This window comes from Pongo pygmaeus, chromosome 6, assembly GCF_028885625.2.
Source record: "Pongo pygmaeus isolate AG05252 chromosome 6, NHGRI_mPonPyg2-v2.0_pri, whole genome shotgun sequence".
In the NCBI taxonomy this organism is placed as follows: domain Eukaryota; kingdom Metazoa; phylum Chordata; class Mammalia; order Primates; family Hominidae; genus Pongo; species Pongo pygmaeus.
In genome coordinates this window covers 6,568,484-6,586,280 of record NC_072379.2, presented here as the reverse complement: position 1 = coordinate 6,586,280, position 17,797 = coordinate 6,568,484, and the positions used below count along the sequence as shown (strand labels likewise).

The 17,797-nt window shown below is 46.5% G+C and overlaps 1 protein-coding gene across 2 annotated transcripts in view; it reads right to left on the bottom strand.

The window, feature by feature from the left end:
• Positions 1 to 16,638, bottom strand: part of RAC1 (Rac family small GTPase 1) — a 30,270-nt gene extending 13,632 nt beyond the window's left edge. The window contains exons 1-2 of one of the 2 annotated variants that reach the window (XM_054496170.2): positions 16,333 to 16,638; positions 3,037 to 3,108 (exon numbers count right to left, since the gene is read on the bottom strand). In XM_054496170.2, coding sequence (XP_054352145.1) covers positions 3,037 to 3,108; positions 16,333 to 16,367 — 107 coding nt within the window. In that variant the 5' untranslated portion in view covers positions 16,368 to 16,638. The remainder of the gene's footprint in view (positions 1 to 3,036; positions 3,109 to 16,332) is intronic. The other variant, XM_063668100.1, reaches the window with a different exon arrangement.
• Between the last annotated feature and the right edge of the window lie 1,159 nt (positions 16,639 to 17,797).

The window sequence follows — 17,797 nt, the reverse complement described above, 5'->3', positions numbered from 1 at the left end:
GGTATTATTTACATTAAATGCTAAATTTCTATATGGCAGAAGACACCATAATGAAGTACAAAGACAAATGACAGACTGAAGATTATTTACAAAACGTTCCATCAGGCCACGTGCAGTGGAGCATGCTACTCAACAGTCTGAGGTGGAAGGACCAGTAGTTCAAGTCCAGCCTGGGCAATACTGCAAGACCCCAACTCAAAAAAAAAAAAAAAAAAAAAAGAAAAAAAGAAAAAAAAGAAAAAAAAAGAAAGGGAGGGAGGGAGGGAGGGAGGAAGGGAGGGAGGGGAAAAGAAAGGAGAAGGAAGAAGGGAAGGAGGGAAGCAGAGTAGGAGAGGAGGGAAGGGGGGGAGAGGGAGGGAGGGAAGGAGGGAGGGAAGAAAGGAAGGAAGGGAGGGAGGGAGGGAAGGAAGGAAATGTTCCATCAGTAAGAAAAAATTTCAGTAGAAAAATACGAAAGATTTAAACAGACAATTCACAAGAGACTAAAAACGTACAGTAAACATTCAAAAGAGCCAGGTGTGGTGGCTCACGCCTGTAATCCCAACACTTTGGGAGGCCAAGGTGGAGAATCACTTGAGGCCAGGTGTTCAAGACCAGCCTGGGCAATATAGCAAAACATAGCTCTACAAAAACACATATATTTTTTTCTTTTTTGGAGACAACGTCTTGCTCTGTTGCCCAGGCTGGAGTGCAGTGACACAATCTTGGCTCACTGCAACCTCTGCCTCCCAGGTTCAAGCAATCCTCCTGCCTCAGCCTCCCGAGTAGCTGGGATTACAGTCATGTGCCACCATGCCCAGCTAATTTTTGTATTTTTAGTAGAGACAGGGTTTCACCATCTTGGCCAAGTTGGTCTCAAACTCCTTACCTCAGTGATCCGCCTGGCTCAGCCTCCCCAAGTGCTGGGATTACAGGCATGAGCAAAATTTTTTAATTAAAAAAAAAATTCAAAAGATTTTAACCACATCTGTGATTGGAAATGAAAACAGTTAGATAACTTCAACCCACGTTAATGGCAGTGTGTACTAAGAGGCCACTTTAGTCAAGGCCAGCAAAGTGACAGCTTTATAGACAGCAATTTGGTAGTTATCTACCAAAAAATAATTTTTTTTTTTTTTTTGGAGACAGAGTCTCACTCTGTTACCCAGGCTGAAGTGCAGTGGTGTAATCTTGGCTCACTGCAACCTCTGCTTCGCGGGTTCAAGCAATTCTCATGTCTCAGCCTCCTGAGTAGCTGGGACTACAGGAGTACACCATCACGCCCAGCTAACTATTGTATTTTTAGTAGAGGTGGGGGTTTTACCATGTTGGCCAGGCTGGTCTCTAACTCCTGACCTCAAGTGATCCTTCCGTCTTGGCCTCCCAAAGTGCTGGGATTACAGGCGTGAGCAATCACGCCCAGCTGTATCTACCAAAATTTAAAACATCCATTGTCTCTTGATTTGGCACGATTTTACTTCTAATAATCTATCAAGTGTACACAAAGACATGAGGGACAACACTGAACCCAGCAATGTCTGTTAACACCAAGAGTCCAAGTGACCAGTGGGTTAAATCAGTTACAGTACTTCAAAATCATTAATCATTAATGATTAAACCTTTATCTACATATGTAGATAAGGAAAATCTCCCCCATAAATTTAGGACAACAGGGACAGCATGATTCCACTTACAGTAAAAAATGGGTGCCATGGCTCACACCTGTAATTCCAGCACTTTGGGAGGCCGAGGTGGGCAGATCACCTGAGGTCAGGAGTTTGAGACCAACCTGGCCAACAAGGTGAAACCCATCTCTACTAAAGAAACAAAAATTAGCCAGGTGTGGTGGTGTACGCGTGTAATCCCAGCTACTTGGGAGGCTGAGGCAGGGAATCACTTGAACCCAGGAGGCAGACGTTGCAGTGAGCTGAGATCGCATCACAGCACTCCAGCCTGGGCAAGAGAGAGAGAGACTAACTCCAAAAAAAAAAAAGGAAAACAACAACAACAACAAAAACATGGGTAGGACACTTCAGAGAGCACCTGGGTGTGTGTTGTGCCTGACGAGGTGAACACAGGTGGGGAGAAGGCGACACCTCCCCAGCGTGCACAGGGAGGACTCACAGCAGCCGCAGGATGGTGCATTATGAGGCTCAGCTACATGGGCTCCCGGGTAACCCATCACCAGAGCAGCACTTTCCTGTCTCCACCCAATTCTGCTGCCTACAGGGAGTAAGCAACTCAACAGCCAATTCCACCCTCCCATACCCCCTTCAACACACACATCCAAGTTTCAGTTCCAAAGCCCTATACCTCAATGCTGACATGTAACCAACTGATGACTTATCAGAAAAGGCCAATTAAAACATAATGGAATCCTTCCCATTCCAGTTCCCAGAAATCCAATGTATCTGAAACTCGTGCACTGACAAGGACTGTTTCTGATCAGACTTTTGGTCAGAGTTCTTGTGTCCAACTCTGGTTTTCTTTAACATCATCCAGTCTCTATACTTCACAGACATTTAAAGTTTGTTTTTTGGATGTCTAAAAATCAATTAGCAAAGTCGTGAAAAGTTTGTATTACTCTAAGTTTCTTTTTTTTTTTCTTTTGAGATGGAGTTTCGCTCTCATTGCCCAGGCTGGAGTGCAGTGGCATGATCTTGGCTCACTGCAACCTCCGCCTCCAGGGTTCGAGTGATTCTCCTGCCTCAGCCTCCCAAATATGTGGGATTACAGGCACCCGCCACCACACCCAGCTAATTTTTTGTATTTTTAGTAGAGATGGGGTTTCATCACGTTGACCACACTGGTCTTGAACTCCTGACCCTCAGTTGATCCGCCCGCCTCAGTCTCCCAAAGTGCTGAGATCACCACGCCCAGCCCTACTTTTTAAAAGCCTAAAATACCTCATAATTAGGTTTCAGTGAATGTTTAAGAAAAAATTAGTATCTGTTCATATGAGGACTAAAGATGGCTTTACAGCAAAACAAATGGTCAAAGGAATGTGAAAACCGTAACACAAACAAGTTAATTCCCAATTTAATTTAAGATACTTACACAGTAGGGATATATTCTCCAGGAAATGCATTGGTTGTGTAACTGATCAGTAGGCAAGTTTTACCTACAGCTCTAAAGAAAAAGAAAAAAGGTTGCTTAGTCAACATGAATGTAATCTTAGTTTTCATTATTAGGTTAAAATAATTTCTAGATAATAAAAATCAAGGCATATACATCACATACTTAGCATTAAAGAAAATGTTTTCTATAACCCTTTATCACCACATACACATTGGTACTCTGAAATTTAAAGTAGACAAACTAGAATTTCTCAGAAAGATAGAGTCAGGAGCCATCACGTTCTGTTTAGGTACCTGGTGTTAGCATTAATAGTCAAACAGTTGTTACCTATGTACAAGACTCAAAAGAAACAAGATTTTAAAACTTCACGTCTCTTCTGTGAACATCTGTAGAGCCTTTCATCCAAGAATCTTAAGTTTGATCCTGAAGATATTTTTTTTTTTTTTTTTTTTTTTTTTTGAGACTGAGTCTCGTGCTGTCGCCCCGGCTGGAGTGCAGTGCAGTGGCACCATCTTGGCTCACTGCAACCTCTGCCTCCCAGGTTCAAGCGATTCTCCTGCCTCAGCCTCCCAAGTAGCTGGGATTACAGGTGCCCACCACCACGCCTGGCTAATTTTTTTGTATTTTTAGTAGAGATGGGTTTTTGCCATCTTGGCCAGGCTGGTCTCGAACTCCTGACCTCAAGTGATCCGCCCACCTGGACCTCCCAAAGTGCTGGGATTACAGGCATGAGCCACCACACCCAGCCTAAAGGTATTTTAATTAACACTAATATACAAACACAGCTTTCCTCTTTAAGTAACTTATTCTGCTGCCTTAAGTGGCACAGCTCAAAATCCCACATCCCTACAGCCTCCCCTATGGCAATCAGCAATGACTTTTCTCTTGAGAGAAAGTGCTTAGTCAATAAACCACCACACGTAACTGCCATCACATTAATTCAGCTGTATTCAACTGCCACCTCCCCCAGCCCCAGTCCTCACACAGCACCATAAGTCTATAAGCAGAGGCTATTACAATACATCCCAGACATTTAATTAATGGCTCAGAGAGGATGGAAGTTAAACTTGCCAAACAGAGAAGTGTGTAGAAAAACTTCAGAGAAAGGAGCACCACCTGCACAACTGGTAATGGGTAGAGACTAATCCTAATATTACCAGTGTGCCACCAGGCAGAAGTCAGAGTGGTGGCTGAAAGTCTCCCAACCACCTGGAATATTTTTCAAGAGGCTATCACCTAATAACTAAGGTCACCACATCATTAGCAAAACGTAAAGGTCTCCAATTTCTACAGCATTGACAAGGCAAGCTTAAGGGCTTACATGAGAGCTCAATTCTCTGGCATCCTGAGGGTTCAGTTAGCCAAGTGCTCTCCTTAATGAGCTCTTCTCTCTGCTGTGCTGTCAGTTTACCAAGGTCACAATGATACATCAGTGTCATAATTTTAAGATTTTTGTCGTTCAATCTCAACTACTATAAATTAGAATTTACCATAAAGTTAAGCGCTTTTCCATTTTCCCTCACACTCAAGGCAGATTACAGGCCCAGCCAGTCTTGCCAATATTCATTCACTCATGACATTATTGAGGGCTTAACAAAAGTTGGAACTCCCCATTCCAAAGACTTTAGAGAGTCAAACATTACATCACCAGGAAGTAGCTTCCAACTCCTAAAGGCTTTCTAAACAGAAATGACTCATTGGACATACATTTCGTTAAAAGCTTAGAATGTGAAAATAAACCTGTATGAGCAGGAGCCTAAGCTTTGGAGTCAGAAGCCCAGATTTGAGACCCAGGGCCAATTCTAGCACGTACTGGCTGTATTTTTTGGCAAGTTTCAACTTCCTCATGCCTTTTTTTTTCACCTGCAAAACTAATGCAGAACTACCAGCTACATCCCCAAACTACTGTGAGCATTAGTTCAATTTCAATTTGTATCAACCGTGTGCTACACCAGAAGCACACTAGGTGCTAAAGATACATCAATGAACAAGACCTCATGAAGTAAGTGCAGTTGTTAAATTTAAAAATTAAGAATGCAATCATCACATGAAATTATGGGTGTGATAACTGTCATCATTAAAGCAGCTCTGGAAATGTACAGCAAAAGAGCTAACATTTCTAGAGCTGAAAAAAATATTTTTAGGCCAGGCATGGTGGCTCATGCCTGTAATCCTAGCACTTTGGGAGGCTGAGGTGGGTGGATCGCTTGAGCCCAGGAGTTCAAGACCAGCCTGGCCAACATGGAGAAACCCGTTCTCTACTAAAAATACAAAAATTAGGTGGGTGTGGCGGTGTGCACCTGTAGTCTCAGCTACTTGGGGGGCTGAGGCAGGAGGATCACTTGAACCCAGGAGGGAGGTCAAGGCTGCAGTGAACCAAGATTGCACCACTGCATCCAGTCTGAGGGACAAAGTGAGACCCTGTCTCAAAAAAATAAATTTTTTTTAATTAAAAAATAAAAGCCTGGTGCAGTGGCTTAGGCCTGTAATCCCAGCACAGGGGCCTGAGGTGGGAGGATCGCTGAGCCCAGGAGTTCAAGACCAGCCTGGGCAACATAGAGACCTTGTTTCCACAAAAAATTCAAAAATAAGTGGGGCATGGTGGCGCTTGCCTGTAGTCCCAGCTACTCAGGAGGCTGAAGCAAGAGGATCCCTTCAGCCCAGGAATTCGGGGTGGCAGTGAGCTGTGATCACACCACTCCATCCCAGCCTAGGTGACAAAGCACGATCCCATCTCAACAATAAAAAAAAAAGTGGGCAGTGGCATAGGGAAATATGTTACCTCTTCTTGTTAAGGATGTGGGGACTAGATCCTACTTGGAAAGTCACAGGTTTTAAATTGCCAAGAAAGCACTGGATTTTAGAAGAAGCCTCCAACTGCAGTGTGGCAGGAAGCCTGAGGACGCCAGGGACTCACTCAAGGCAGGCACACATGGAAGCTGTTGCTACAGTCCAGGAGCCACCCATGGTGGCCTGGACCAAGAATGGGGACTGGACAGTGAAGACAAGTGGGCTGTTTCTTGGAGTGCTTGAACTTGGAGGCAGAACAAGCATCGCTTACCCATGGTTTGGATGTGGCAGCTTAGGAAGAAAGTGGAGCCTAAAGCTCTAAGGGACCTTTTTAAAAATGATAAAGGTTGGCTGGGCGTGGTGGCTCACACATGTAATCCCAGCACTTTGGGAGGCCAAGGCGGGCGGATCACCTGAGGTCAGGAGTTCGAGACCAGCCTGACCAACATGGAGAAACCCCTCTCTACTAAAAATACAAAAATTAGCCAGGCGTGCATGCCTGTAATACCAGCTACTCGGGAGGCTGAGGCAGGAGAGTTGCTTGAACCTGGGAGGCGGAAGTTGCAGTGAGCCGAGATTGCGCCATTGCACTCCAGCCTGGGCAACAAGAGCGAAACTCCGTCTCAAAAAAAAAAAAAAAAAAGATATAGGTTGTGTAAAAACCTTAACAATAGTTGCCGCTCAGTGTCAAGGATAAGCTGCTATGAAGGTTTTGACTGTTATGATAAAATGTCATTATCACTTCTTTTACTATGCTGTCCTAAGTCTCCATGTATATGAGGAACAAAACTACTACTATAAATGCAACCAGCTGTGTCTAAAATCCTCTAAACTTCCCTTCCCGAATGACATCTTTAGCTGAGAAAGGCTCAACCGTGAAGAGATTCAAGGTACTGGCATAATCTGATATTGACTGAAATTTCATTACCAATCACTATTTGTTACAAATCTATGTCTTATAAGAATATGATTATTAAATTATAGAATTCTTAAAGTGCAACCTTATATTTAAGCTTAGTGCAATCAAAAGATAAAATCAACTCCTCTTTAAGTCTTTTGATTAAAACTTTTACTTAATTTCTTCAAATAGGTAAAAGAAAAAGGTTATTCCACTCCTATTAGTGTATATTCATTCTTTGTCCACGCTCTGCTTCCACAAACCAAGTCAACATCTGCACTGGGCAATGTGACAGCCTTTCCATGGCCTTTCCCTCATGAAAAATGGAAGCCATATTTAGCCACAAGTCTTGACTGATACTGCTGGAGAATTTCTGGAAGTTATTACTTGCTTTGGAATTTCTAACTTTATATAATTAACTGCTCAGCTCAACCTCTTTTCAATCATTGAGCAATGTCATCACTCTAGGAAACGAACATGAGTCGGCTGGAAGAAAGTTCATGCCATTTCTACATTGGATTTCCCCCAGCTCATGATGCTACAATTTTTTTTAACCTATCTGTGCTTCCCCTGCCCTATCCTGTAGAAATAACCGCAATGAAAGCAAATAACTTATGTTCCTATTATGTTCTTCATTTTTCCATTAACTTTTTTTTTTTTTTTTTTAAGACGGAGTCTTGGCTCTGTCTTCCAGGCTGGAGCCCAATGGTGCAATCCTGGCTCACCACAACCTCTGCCTGCTGGGTTCAAACAATTCTCCTGCCTCAGCCTCCCAAGCAGCTGGGACTACAGATAAGCACCACCACATCCAGCTAATTTTTTTTTTTTTTTTTTTTTGTATTTTCAGTAGAGACAGGGTTTTGCCATGTTGGCCAGACTGGTCTCGAATTCCTGACCTCAGGAGATCCACCCCATCAGCCTCCCAAAGTGCTGGGGTTACAGGCGTGAAGCCATCACGCCCAGCCAAGAGAACTTTTTACTTACTTTTTGAGGGGAGTGGGGTAAACTTTAGTGTTTCTTCCTGAAATCTATAAACCAAAACTTTTTTTTAATATTAAATATAAACATTTATTCACGAAAATTATAGGTTATAAAATTAAATGTCCGTCTTAGTCGATGGTTGCCCACATTTTGATGAACAAGTCATTCCTAGCCTATCTTTGTTCAAATGATTTGCATACATTATGCAAATAAGTAGAACTGCCCAAAGAATGCCTACGCTGCGTGGTGCGGGCGAAACGCTTCCCGGGACCTTTGGATTGGTCTGTCTATCCACCTCATTTGCATGACGTGATTTAATAACTGGAAGGCCCCGCCCCTCTGGTGCATTTCCCCGCTGCAACCACCTCCTCAAACTCACGGCAAAGGGATGCGAGAGCTGGAACTCTTACCAGGTCTGCGGAAACTCAGCCCTCCAGCAGCTCATCCCGCCCGCCAGCCCCCGTCCTCTCTCTCTTTCTCCCTAGCTGAAGGCGCCACGGGCCGTGTGTCGTTGCCTTCCACTTTTGGCGTCCCTACGTCTCTCCTATAAACCAAAACTTAAAAGCACAATCAATAAATCTAGAAACACTAGGAATTTCCTCATGTTAAAAAAAAATTAAAAGATCCAGGAAGCTCAAAAATAACAACTTTCTGCACTGCCTTCTTTTAAAAACACGTTGATCTTAAGACAGAAACGCCAAACTCTCCCAAAGACAATTACAATTGCAAACCAAAATACAGAGCATATATTGCTGTCTAAAAGTGAGTAGATCTTGGCCAGGCACGGTGGCTCTTGCCTGTAATCCCAGCAGGAGGCCAAGGCGGGTGGATCACTTGAGGCCAGGAGTTCGAGACCAGACTGACCAACACAGCGAAACTGCATCTCTATTAAAAATACAAAAAATTAGCTGAGTGTAGTGGCAAGCGCCTGTAATCCCAGCTACTCAGGAGGCTGAGGCAGAAGTATCGCTTGAGGCCAGGGGGTAGAGGTTGCAGTGAGCTGAGATCGCATCACTGCACTCCGGCCCGGGCAACAGAGCGAGACTCTGACTCAAAAAACAAACAAAAAAACATATGTAGATCTTAAGGACAAGATAGGAGAATTTAGTAACTGTCAAATATATATTCCTACTTATTGAATAAATTAAAAACCTTGCATAAAGGTCCTCGATTTACACTGAGAAACAAGGTATGGGGATTCTGTAACGGTAGGCCTTATATATAATTGCATTAATTATGCAGATAAAATCTGTCCAGAAAAATATACCACTAGAGTAGTGCAGTGCTAAATAAACACAAAACCCAATCTAAAATTATGATGTTCTAATACCAATATCTGACTTCACAATCAATGTAAAGAAAGCTAGCCATAGGCCAGGCGTGACGGCTCATGCCTGTAATCCTAGCACTTTAGGAGGGCAAGGTGGGCAGACTGCCTGACCTTAGGAGTTCAAGACCAGCCTGTGCAGCACGGTGAAACCCCATCTCTACTAAAATACAAAAGAAATTAGCTGGGCGTGGTGGCACACGCCTGTAATCCCAGCTACTCAGGAGGCTGAGGCAGGAGAATTGCTTGAACCTGGGAGGCAAGAGGTTGCAGTGAGCTATTTCGTGTCACTGCACTCCAGCCTGGCGACAGAGCAAGACTCTGTCTCTACAAAAAAAAAAGAAGAAAAAAAAAAGAAAGCTAGCAATTATTACCACTAGAAGCTTCAAAAAATTAAGATAGTGCATAAAGTTTCTCACTTAGGCTGAAGACACTATGCACAACTGAGCTGAAGTCTGAAGCCACCCTTCCAGAATCAAGGCTAACCCTGGTGTAGTTGATACAAGCCAGCTGAACACACAAGAGTTCAAAAATAAGAATTTATATCTAAGTGCACACAGCCCCTATTCTTTTTCAAAATCAGGCCAGGTGTGGTGGCTCACGCCTGTAATCCCATCACTTTGGGAGGCCAAGGCAAGTGGATCACCTGAGGTCAGGAGTTCGAGACCAGCCTGGCCAAGATGGTGAAACCCCGTCTCAATTAAAAATACAAAAATTAGCCGGGCATGGTGGTGGGTGCCTGTAATCCCAGCTACTCAGGAGGCTGAGGCAGGAGAATCGCCTGAACCTGGGATGCAGAGATTGCAGTGAGCAGAGATCATGCCATTGCACTCCAGCCTGGGCAACAGAGAAAGACTCTGTCTCAAAAAAAGCAAAACAAATAAAAAAAACAAAATCAACTCCTCTATAAATCCTCTTAAAAGGTTCCCTCTGGGCCGGGCGCGGTGGCTCACGCCTGTAATCCCAGCACTTTGGGAGGCCGAGGTGAGCGGATCACAAGGTCAGGATATCGAGACCATCCTGGCTAATGCGGTGAAACCCCGTCTCTACTAAAAATACAAAAAATTAGCCGGGCGAAGTGGCGGGCGCCTGTAGTCCCAGCTACTCGGGAGGCTGAGGCAGGAGAATGGTGTGAACCCGGGAGGCGGAGCTTGCAGTGAGCCAAGATCGCGCCACTGCACTCCAGCCTGGGCGACAGAGCGAGACTCCGTCTCAAAAAAAAAAAAAAAAAAAAAAAAGGTTCCCTCTGATAACAGGAAGACATGATAAAGCAAATACAACAAAATGAACAAGTAGAGCAAAATGTTGTCATAGAATCCAGGCCATGGGTATGTGCATGTTGACTGTACAATGCTTTCCACTAGTCTGTTTGAAATTTTTCATATTAAGACATTGCAGGAAAATATTCCTATTGACCACATGCAATCCTGCCTTGGTGGCAAAGACTCTTGATAAAAACATCTCCTTTCTAGGAAGACTACAATTTTAAGAGCTACCTGGTGATGGAGATGTGAAAAAGCAGGCAGTACTAAGGTATCAGATGACTAATGCAAAAGATAGAAGTTATAAAGGGTAAATTTAAGGTTTCTAAAAATGGCTTCCTGATGCTCCTCCCACTTAGCCCAACTCCAAACTTTTACTGTAACTATCATCTGAAATTAAAAAAACACACACACACAATGTGTAATTTTTTTGGCTTATCAAGAAAAAAACACATTAGGTATAATATCATCAACAAAGATCAGAGCCATATACTACACCTAAATTTGGAGGCCAGTGCCACTTTGACCTGTGGTAAAGGTAAATTCAAATACCTTTACCACAGGTCAAAAATATGGAACCCCATGCCTTGAGAGGAAAACACACAAAACTGAAAAGCTTAAACAAATTCATGGTTCACGCCACCACCGTTCAACAGAAGTAAAGAATAAATGGTATATATTCCTGTAAGGATGATGTCACAGAAGGCATTTTTCACGTTCAGCTAAGAAACCCCTGGACAATAATGTATATCCAAGTCAGACACTGGGCTAGACAGGCCACTAGCCCAATTAGGACTCCACTTTGTATAAAGAGTGAAACAGAGAGAGCTTCAAGTCACTCATTCCCATTCCTTTAATCAACCAACACCAAAACAATACTATTAAAATAGTTGTGGCCAGGCGCAGCGGCTCAGGCCTGTAATTCCATCACTTTGGGAGGCCGAAGCAGGAGAATCGCTTGAACCCAGGAGGCAGAGGTTGCCGTGAGCCCATATCGTGCCACTGCACTCCAGCCTGGGTGACAGAGCGAGACTCCGTCTCAAAAAATAGTAATAAGCAATAAAAAAAAATAATAAAATAATAAAACTGTTGTTTAGGCCAGGCATGATGGCTCACGCCCATAATCCCAGCACTTTGGGAGGCCAAGGCGGGCAGATCGCCTAAGGTCAGGAGTTCGAAACCAACCTGGTCAACATGGTGAAACCCTGTCTCTATTAAAAATACAAAAAATTGCCAGGCGTAGTGGCTTATGCCTGTAATCCCAGTACTTTGAGAGGCTAAGGCAGGTGGATAACCTGAGGTCAGGAGTTTGAGACCAACCTGGCTAACAAGGAGAAACCCCATCTCTACTAAAAATACAAAATTAGCCAGTGTGATGGCATGGGCCCATAACCCCAGCTACTCGAAAGGCTGAGGCAGGAGAATCGCTTGAACCCAGGAGAAGGAGGTTGCAGTGAGCCGAGATCGCACCACTGCACTCCAACCTGGGCAAAAAGGGCGAAAACTCCTTCTCAAAAAAAAAAAAAAAAATTAGCTGGGCATGGTGGCAGGCACGTGTAGTTCCAGCTACTCGGGAAGCTGAGGCAGGAGAATCGCTTGAACCCAGGAGGTGGAAGCTGCAGTGAGCCAAGATAAAATAAAAACAAATAAATAATAAAACACTTGTTTATAAATACCTGAATGTAAGATGCTGTCTTTTTTTCCTTTTTGAGACAGAGTCTCACTCTGTTACCCAGGCTGGAGTGCAGTGGCGCGATCTCGGCTCACTGCAACTTCCATCTCCCTTGGTTCAAACAATTCCCCTGCCTCAGCCTCCCGAGTAGCTAGGATTACAGGTGCCCCCCACCATCCCTGGCTAATTTTTTTGTATTTTTAGTAGACACAGGGTTTCACCATATTGGCCAGACTGGTCTCAAACTCCTGACTTCAGGCAATCCGCCCACCTTGGCCTCCCAAAGTGCTGGGATTACAGGCATGAGCTATCGCGCCCGGGTGATGCTGTCTTACCTAGGAAAAGCTGAGAGAAAATCTTGGGGCAAAGGTCCAATAAGTGAAAGTTAAAGGGTGGGGCAGCAGTAAGGTGGAGGAAAAAAAAATTATAGATCCCATGCTCAGAAACGACTATCTTAGAATAAAAAAGTATCAACCCTATGTAACATTTCTTGGCCAATCTCAATTAAATTGCTATTCAGGAAATCTAGAATTTTCTAACATGCTTTGCAAATTATTTCTGACTTTTTTTCTTTTTTTTCAAGACAGAGGCTTGCTCTTGTCGCCCAGGCTGGATTGCAGTGACACAATCTCAGCTCACTGCAACCTCCGCCTTCGGGGTTCAAGCGATTCTCCTGCCTCAGCATCCTGAGTAGCTGGGATTACAGGCGCCCACCACTACACCCAGCTAATTTTTGTACTTTTAGTAGAGACAGGGTTTTGCCATGTTGGCCAGGCTGGTCTCGAACTCCTGACGTCAGGTGATGAGCCTGCCTCGGCCTCCCAAAGTGCTGAGATTACAGGCATGAGCCACCGCACCTGGCAGACATATTTTCATACGGGTGTATTATCAGTCTCTACCAGTCAGGGCCCCAGAAGGAAAAAACTCATCCCAGAAGAGTCAAATAGAGATTTCCATGAAGGAATTATTTACAAAGCTGTAGGCAGAGTTAAGGAGCAAACAAGATGGCAAGGCATCCAATTCTAGCAATGTAAGACAGAACCATCCCTAGGGATGATGAGACAAGGAGCAGGAGTTTCCTTAGGAGCCCAGTGTAAGCAGAGGCACAGGAGGGCAGGATGGAGGGACATACAGCCTGAAAGGACACTGCCGTGGTCCAGGCAAAGGGTCAAAGCAGGAATTGATGAAGATGTATTTCCTTTAAAAACAAAAAAAAAAGAGAGTTTCCCTCTGTCACCCAAGCTGGAGTGCAGTGGTACAATCTCGGCTCACTGCAACCTCCACCTCCCAGGTTCAAGCGATTCTACTGCCTCAACCTCCTGAGTAGCTGGGATTACAGGCGTGCCCAGCTAATTTTTCTCTTTTTAGTAGAGATGGGGTTTCGCCATGTTGGCCAGACTGGTCTGCAACTCCTGACCTCAGGTGAACCGCCCACCTCAGCCTCCTGAAGTGCTGGGATTACAGCCTTGAGCTACTGTGCCCGGCCAAAGACGTATCTCTAATAGTTTTTGTTTTTGCTTTTTTGAGACGGGGTCTCACTCTGTCGCCCGGGCTGGAGTGCAATGGCACGATCTCAGCTCACTACAACCTCCACCTCCTGAGTTTCAAGCGATCCTCCCACCTCAGCCTCCCGAGTAGCTGGGACTACAGGCATGTGTCTACACCTAGCTAATTTTTTATTTTTAGCAGAGACAGGGTCTCACCATGTTGCCCAGGCTGGTCTTGAACTCCTAAGCTCTAGTGATCCACCCACCTTGGCCTCCCAAAATGCTGGGTTACAGGTGTGAGCCACTTGACCTGGCCAGGTACATTTCACTTCTAATATCACCTAGCTCTAGTCAACATCAATACTAAACATAGTATTAAAAAATAACTGTGCTTGCTCAAATGCTCATAACTAATTAAAAAAAAAAAACAGACTGAAAACTCAAGGCCACAGACTTTTAAGCCTAATACTCCCTCACAGAGCCTTAGTAGAAACCGCAATAACAGTACCTGGCATTTACTAAGCACTCAGCAAGGGGAACCTGCGAGGTAGTTAATAACCAACATCTTGTTTAGTCTTGTTGACCTCCCACTGAACCGCCTCTCTCTTGGGAGGTGGGAGATGTGCTTAGGGTTAGTTACCCCATGTAAGCGGTGGGGTGGGGATTTGAAGGGAGGGTCCAGATTCCATGACAGGCACTCAACAAGTTATTTAACTAGATAAAACAGCCAATTCAAACAGCAGAGGTCCATAATCGGTTAGTATTAAATAAACGTATCTGCTATGCTTATGTTTTAGTTTTAGAAATTTTCAAATAATTATCAGCAATATGACTTATAACAAAAAAAAAAACAAGCCGAGGCGGGCAGATCACTTGAGGGTCAAGAGTTTGAGACCAGCCTGGCCAACATGGTGAAACTCTGTCTCTACCAAAAAAAATACAAAAAAAAAAAAATTAGCTGGGCATGGTGGCTTGCGCCTGTAATCCCAGCTACTTGGGAGACTGAGGCACGAGAATCGCTTGAACCCGGGAGGCAGAGGTTGCAGGAGCAAAGATCACGCCATTGCACTCCAGCCTGGGCAACAGAGTGAGACCCTGTCTCAAAAAAAAAAAAAGAAAAGAAAAAAAAAATTGGGCCGGGCGCCGTGGCTCACGCCTGTAATCCCAACACTCTGGGACACCCAGGCGGGTGGATCACCTGAGGTCAGGAGTTCGAGACCAGCCAGGCCAACATGGTGAAACCCGTCTCTACTAAAAAATACAAAAATTAGCCGGACACGGTGGCGCGTGCCTGTAATCCCAGCTACTAAGGAGACTGAGGCAGAAGGATCGCTTGAACCTGGGAGGCGGAGGTTGTAGTGAGCCGAAATCGTGCCACTGCACTCCAGCCTGGGCAACAGAGTGAAACTCCGTCTCAAAAAAAGAAAAAAAAAAAAAAAAAAAAGCCTGAATAGCCTACATACTCTAATACTCCTTCACACTTCCAAGACAAATCCGACAGATGGGCATCCTACAAAAATCAGCTGTCTAATTATCCTTCTCGCATCTGAACTGCAAGAACCAAAATCTGTCCTAATGATAAGTTTGAAAAATATCAACCCAGTTAACCGTGATGCCAGAACTTTCCTTGGACTTTACTGGAACATGTACCAGTTGCATTGAGTTTGATTAAACTGGTAGTAATTCTTCCTCGCTAACACTAACCTATACAAGCAACGTTGAGATGCGCGATTTTGCTCGGGTTACACTGAGATTCTTGTTTCTGTGGGAGAAAAAAACCGCATAAGACAAGTCTTGTCTTCCTCTAGGGCCTGTAACCATCACGGGCAGTCATGAAAAGCAATGCCTGGAGTCACAGGGGGCCAGTTCTGCTACATCCCATACCTAACGCGTTAAGCAAAGAACACTTTTTTTGTCAATGACCACACCACGTTGTTAAAAAAAAGAAAGAAAAGAAAAAACAGTCCCCCATTACAGCCGGCTCCTCCCAGCCAGCATCTTAAAAACTTTCTCCACGGAAAGAGCGAAAACAACAATTTTAAGAATCCTAACAGTGGCAGAAGTGTAAGTCAAAAAACTTGTTCGTAAATAAGTTGAGAGGCCGGGCGCGGTGTCACCCCAGCGCTTTTGGAGGCTGAGACGCAGGAGAATCACGAGCGCAGGAATTCGAGACCAGCCTGGACAACACAGTGAGACCCCATTTCTACAAAAAACTTTTAAAGATTAGCCAGGCGTGGTGGCACACGCCTGTAATCCCGGCATTTTGGAGGCTGGGATGGTAGGATCGCTTGAACTCAGGAGTTCGAGACCGGCCTGGGCAACACAGCGAGACCCCGTCTACGAAAAAAAAAATTTTTTTTTAAAGAAAAGTTTGGGGGCACCAAAGCGGCCCGTACAATCAAGCATGCGTCAAATATGATCGACTTGACCGCCGCGTTCCCAACACAACTCTCAAAGGGGATCGAGAGGTTCATGGAAAAAACAAGAAAAGGTCCCTTTTTAGAAAAATAGTCAAAATCTCCAAGAGCGCTTGCTCTACGAGCGCTCCCGAGGAGGGCGGCGGGCGGCGTCCGGGAAGAAAGCCGGAGGGTGGAGTTCACTTTTCCCTCTGGCCGGCGAGCAGCGAGGCCCTCCTCCATCGAGAGCCGGAACCAGGCACGCGCCGCCCGGACCGTCAGGGTCCGGTGGGGGCGCCCGCCCGCGGCCCCCGCCCCGCGACACAGGGCCAGACCCAGGCCCAGGCCCACCGCCTACGCGAGCCCGCGGCGGACGCCGGCCTGCCTGGGCCCCAGTCCGGGCCCGACCCCCGCCCGCGCCCGACCCCGCGGCCTCCAGGCCGGCCCCGGCCGCGCACTCACCCGTCTCCCACCACCACACACTTGATGGCCTGCATCAGGGCCGCTCGCTGGGCCGCGGCGGCGGCAGGGCGCTGAGATAGGAAGCGGCGGGCTCGGGGCGCGGCGGACGGGCGCGCGGCTTGCGGGCGGCGGGGCGCTGGGTGCCGGGGCCGCTGTCCACGCCGCCTCGCCCTCCGCGGACTGGAAGCCGATACCCGGCAGCGGCCACCACCCAAAGCTGGGGAAAACTGCAGAGAAACAGGAAATGGCCGCTCCACTCACATCCGGCCTCCCCTCCCCCGCGCCGGCGCCGCCGCTCCCAGGTTCCGGGCGGGGCCGCTCCCGCCCGCGCCGCTCCCGGAGTTTCTCTGGACTTCGGGAATGCTCGGAAGCGCTCGGGCCCACTCGGCTCTGGCCGCGGGGCGCGGCGGCCGCCATCTTGGCGCGCTAAAGTGGCCTGGGCGTGGCCGAGCCTGCAGGTCCCTTCCCTAGGGTTCAGGGCTTTAAGAGGAACCTGTCAGTCGGGCGCGGTGGCTCACGTCCGTAACCCCAGCACTTTGGGAGGCTGAGGCGGGCGGATCACCTGAGGTCACGAGTTCAAGACCAGCCTGGCCAACATGGTGAAACACTGTCCCTAATAAAAATACAAAAAATTAACGGGGCATGGCGGTGGGCGCCTGTAATCCCAGCTACTCAGGAGGCTGAGGCAGGAGAATCGGTTCAATCCGGGAGGCGGTGGTTGCAGCGAGCCGCGATCCTGCCATTGCACTCCAGCCTGGGCGACAAGAGCGAAACTCCGTCTCAAAAAAAAAAAAAAAAGAGGAACCTGTCAGACAGGGCGCGGTGGCTCAAGCCTGTAAACCCAGCACTTTGGGAGGCCGAGGAGGGCAGATCACAAGGTCAAGAGATCGAGACTATCCCGGTCAACAAGGTGAAACCCCGTCTCTACTAAAAATACAAAAATTAGATTAGCCGGGCGTGGAGGCGCGCGCCTGTAGTCCCAGCTACTCAGAAGGCTGAGGCAGGAGAATCGCTTGAACCTGGGCGGTGGTTGCAGTGAGCCGAGATGGCACCACTGCACTCCAGCCTGGAGTCAGAGCGAGACTCTGTCTCAAAAAAAAAAAAGAGGAACCTGTGGTGGCTGGGCGCAGTGGCTCACGTCTGTCATCCCGGCACTTTGGTTGGGAGGCCCAGGTGGGTGGATCACAAGTTCAGGAGTTCGAGACCAGCCTCACCAACATGGTGAAACCCCATCTCTGCTAAAACAATACAAAAGTTAGCCGGATGTGGTGGCGGCCGCCTGTAATCCCACCTACTAGGGCGGCTGAGACAGGAGAATCGCTTGAACCCAGGACGCGGAGGTTGCAGTGAGCTGAGATTGCGCCACCGCACTCCAGCCTAGGAGACAGAGTGAGACTCCATCTTAAAAAAAAAAAAAAAAAACCTGTGGTTGCAGGAGCCATGCTCCCTGTCACTAACTCCTGCT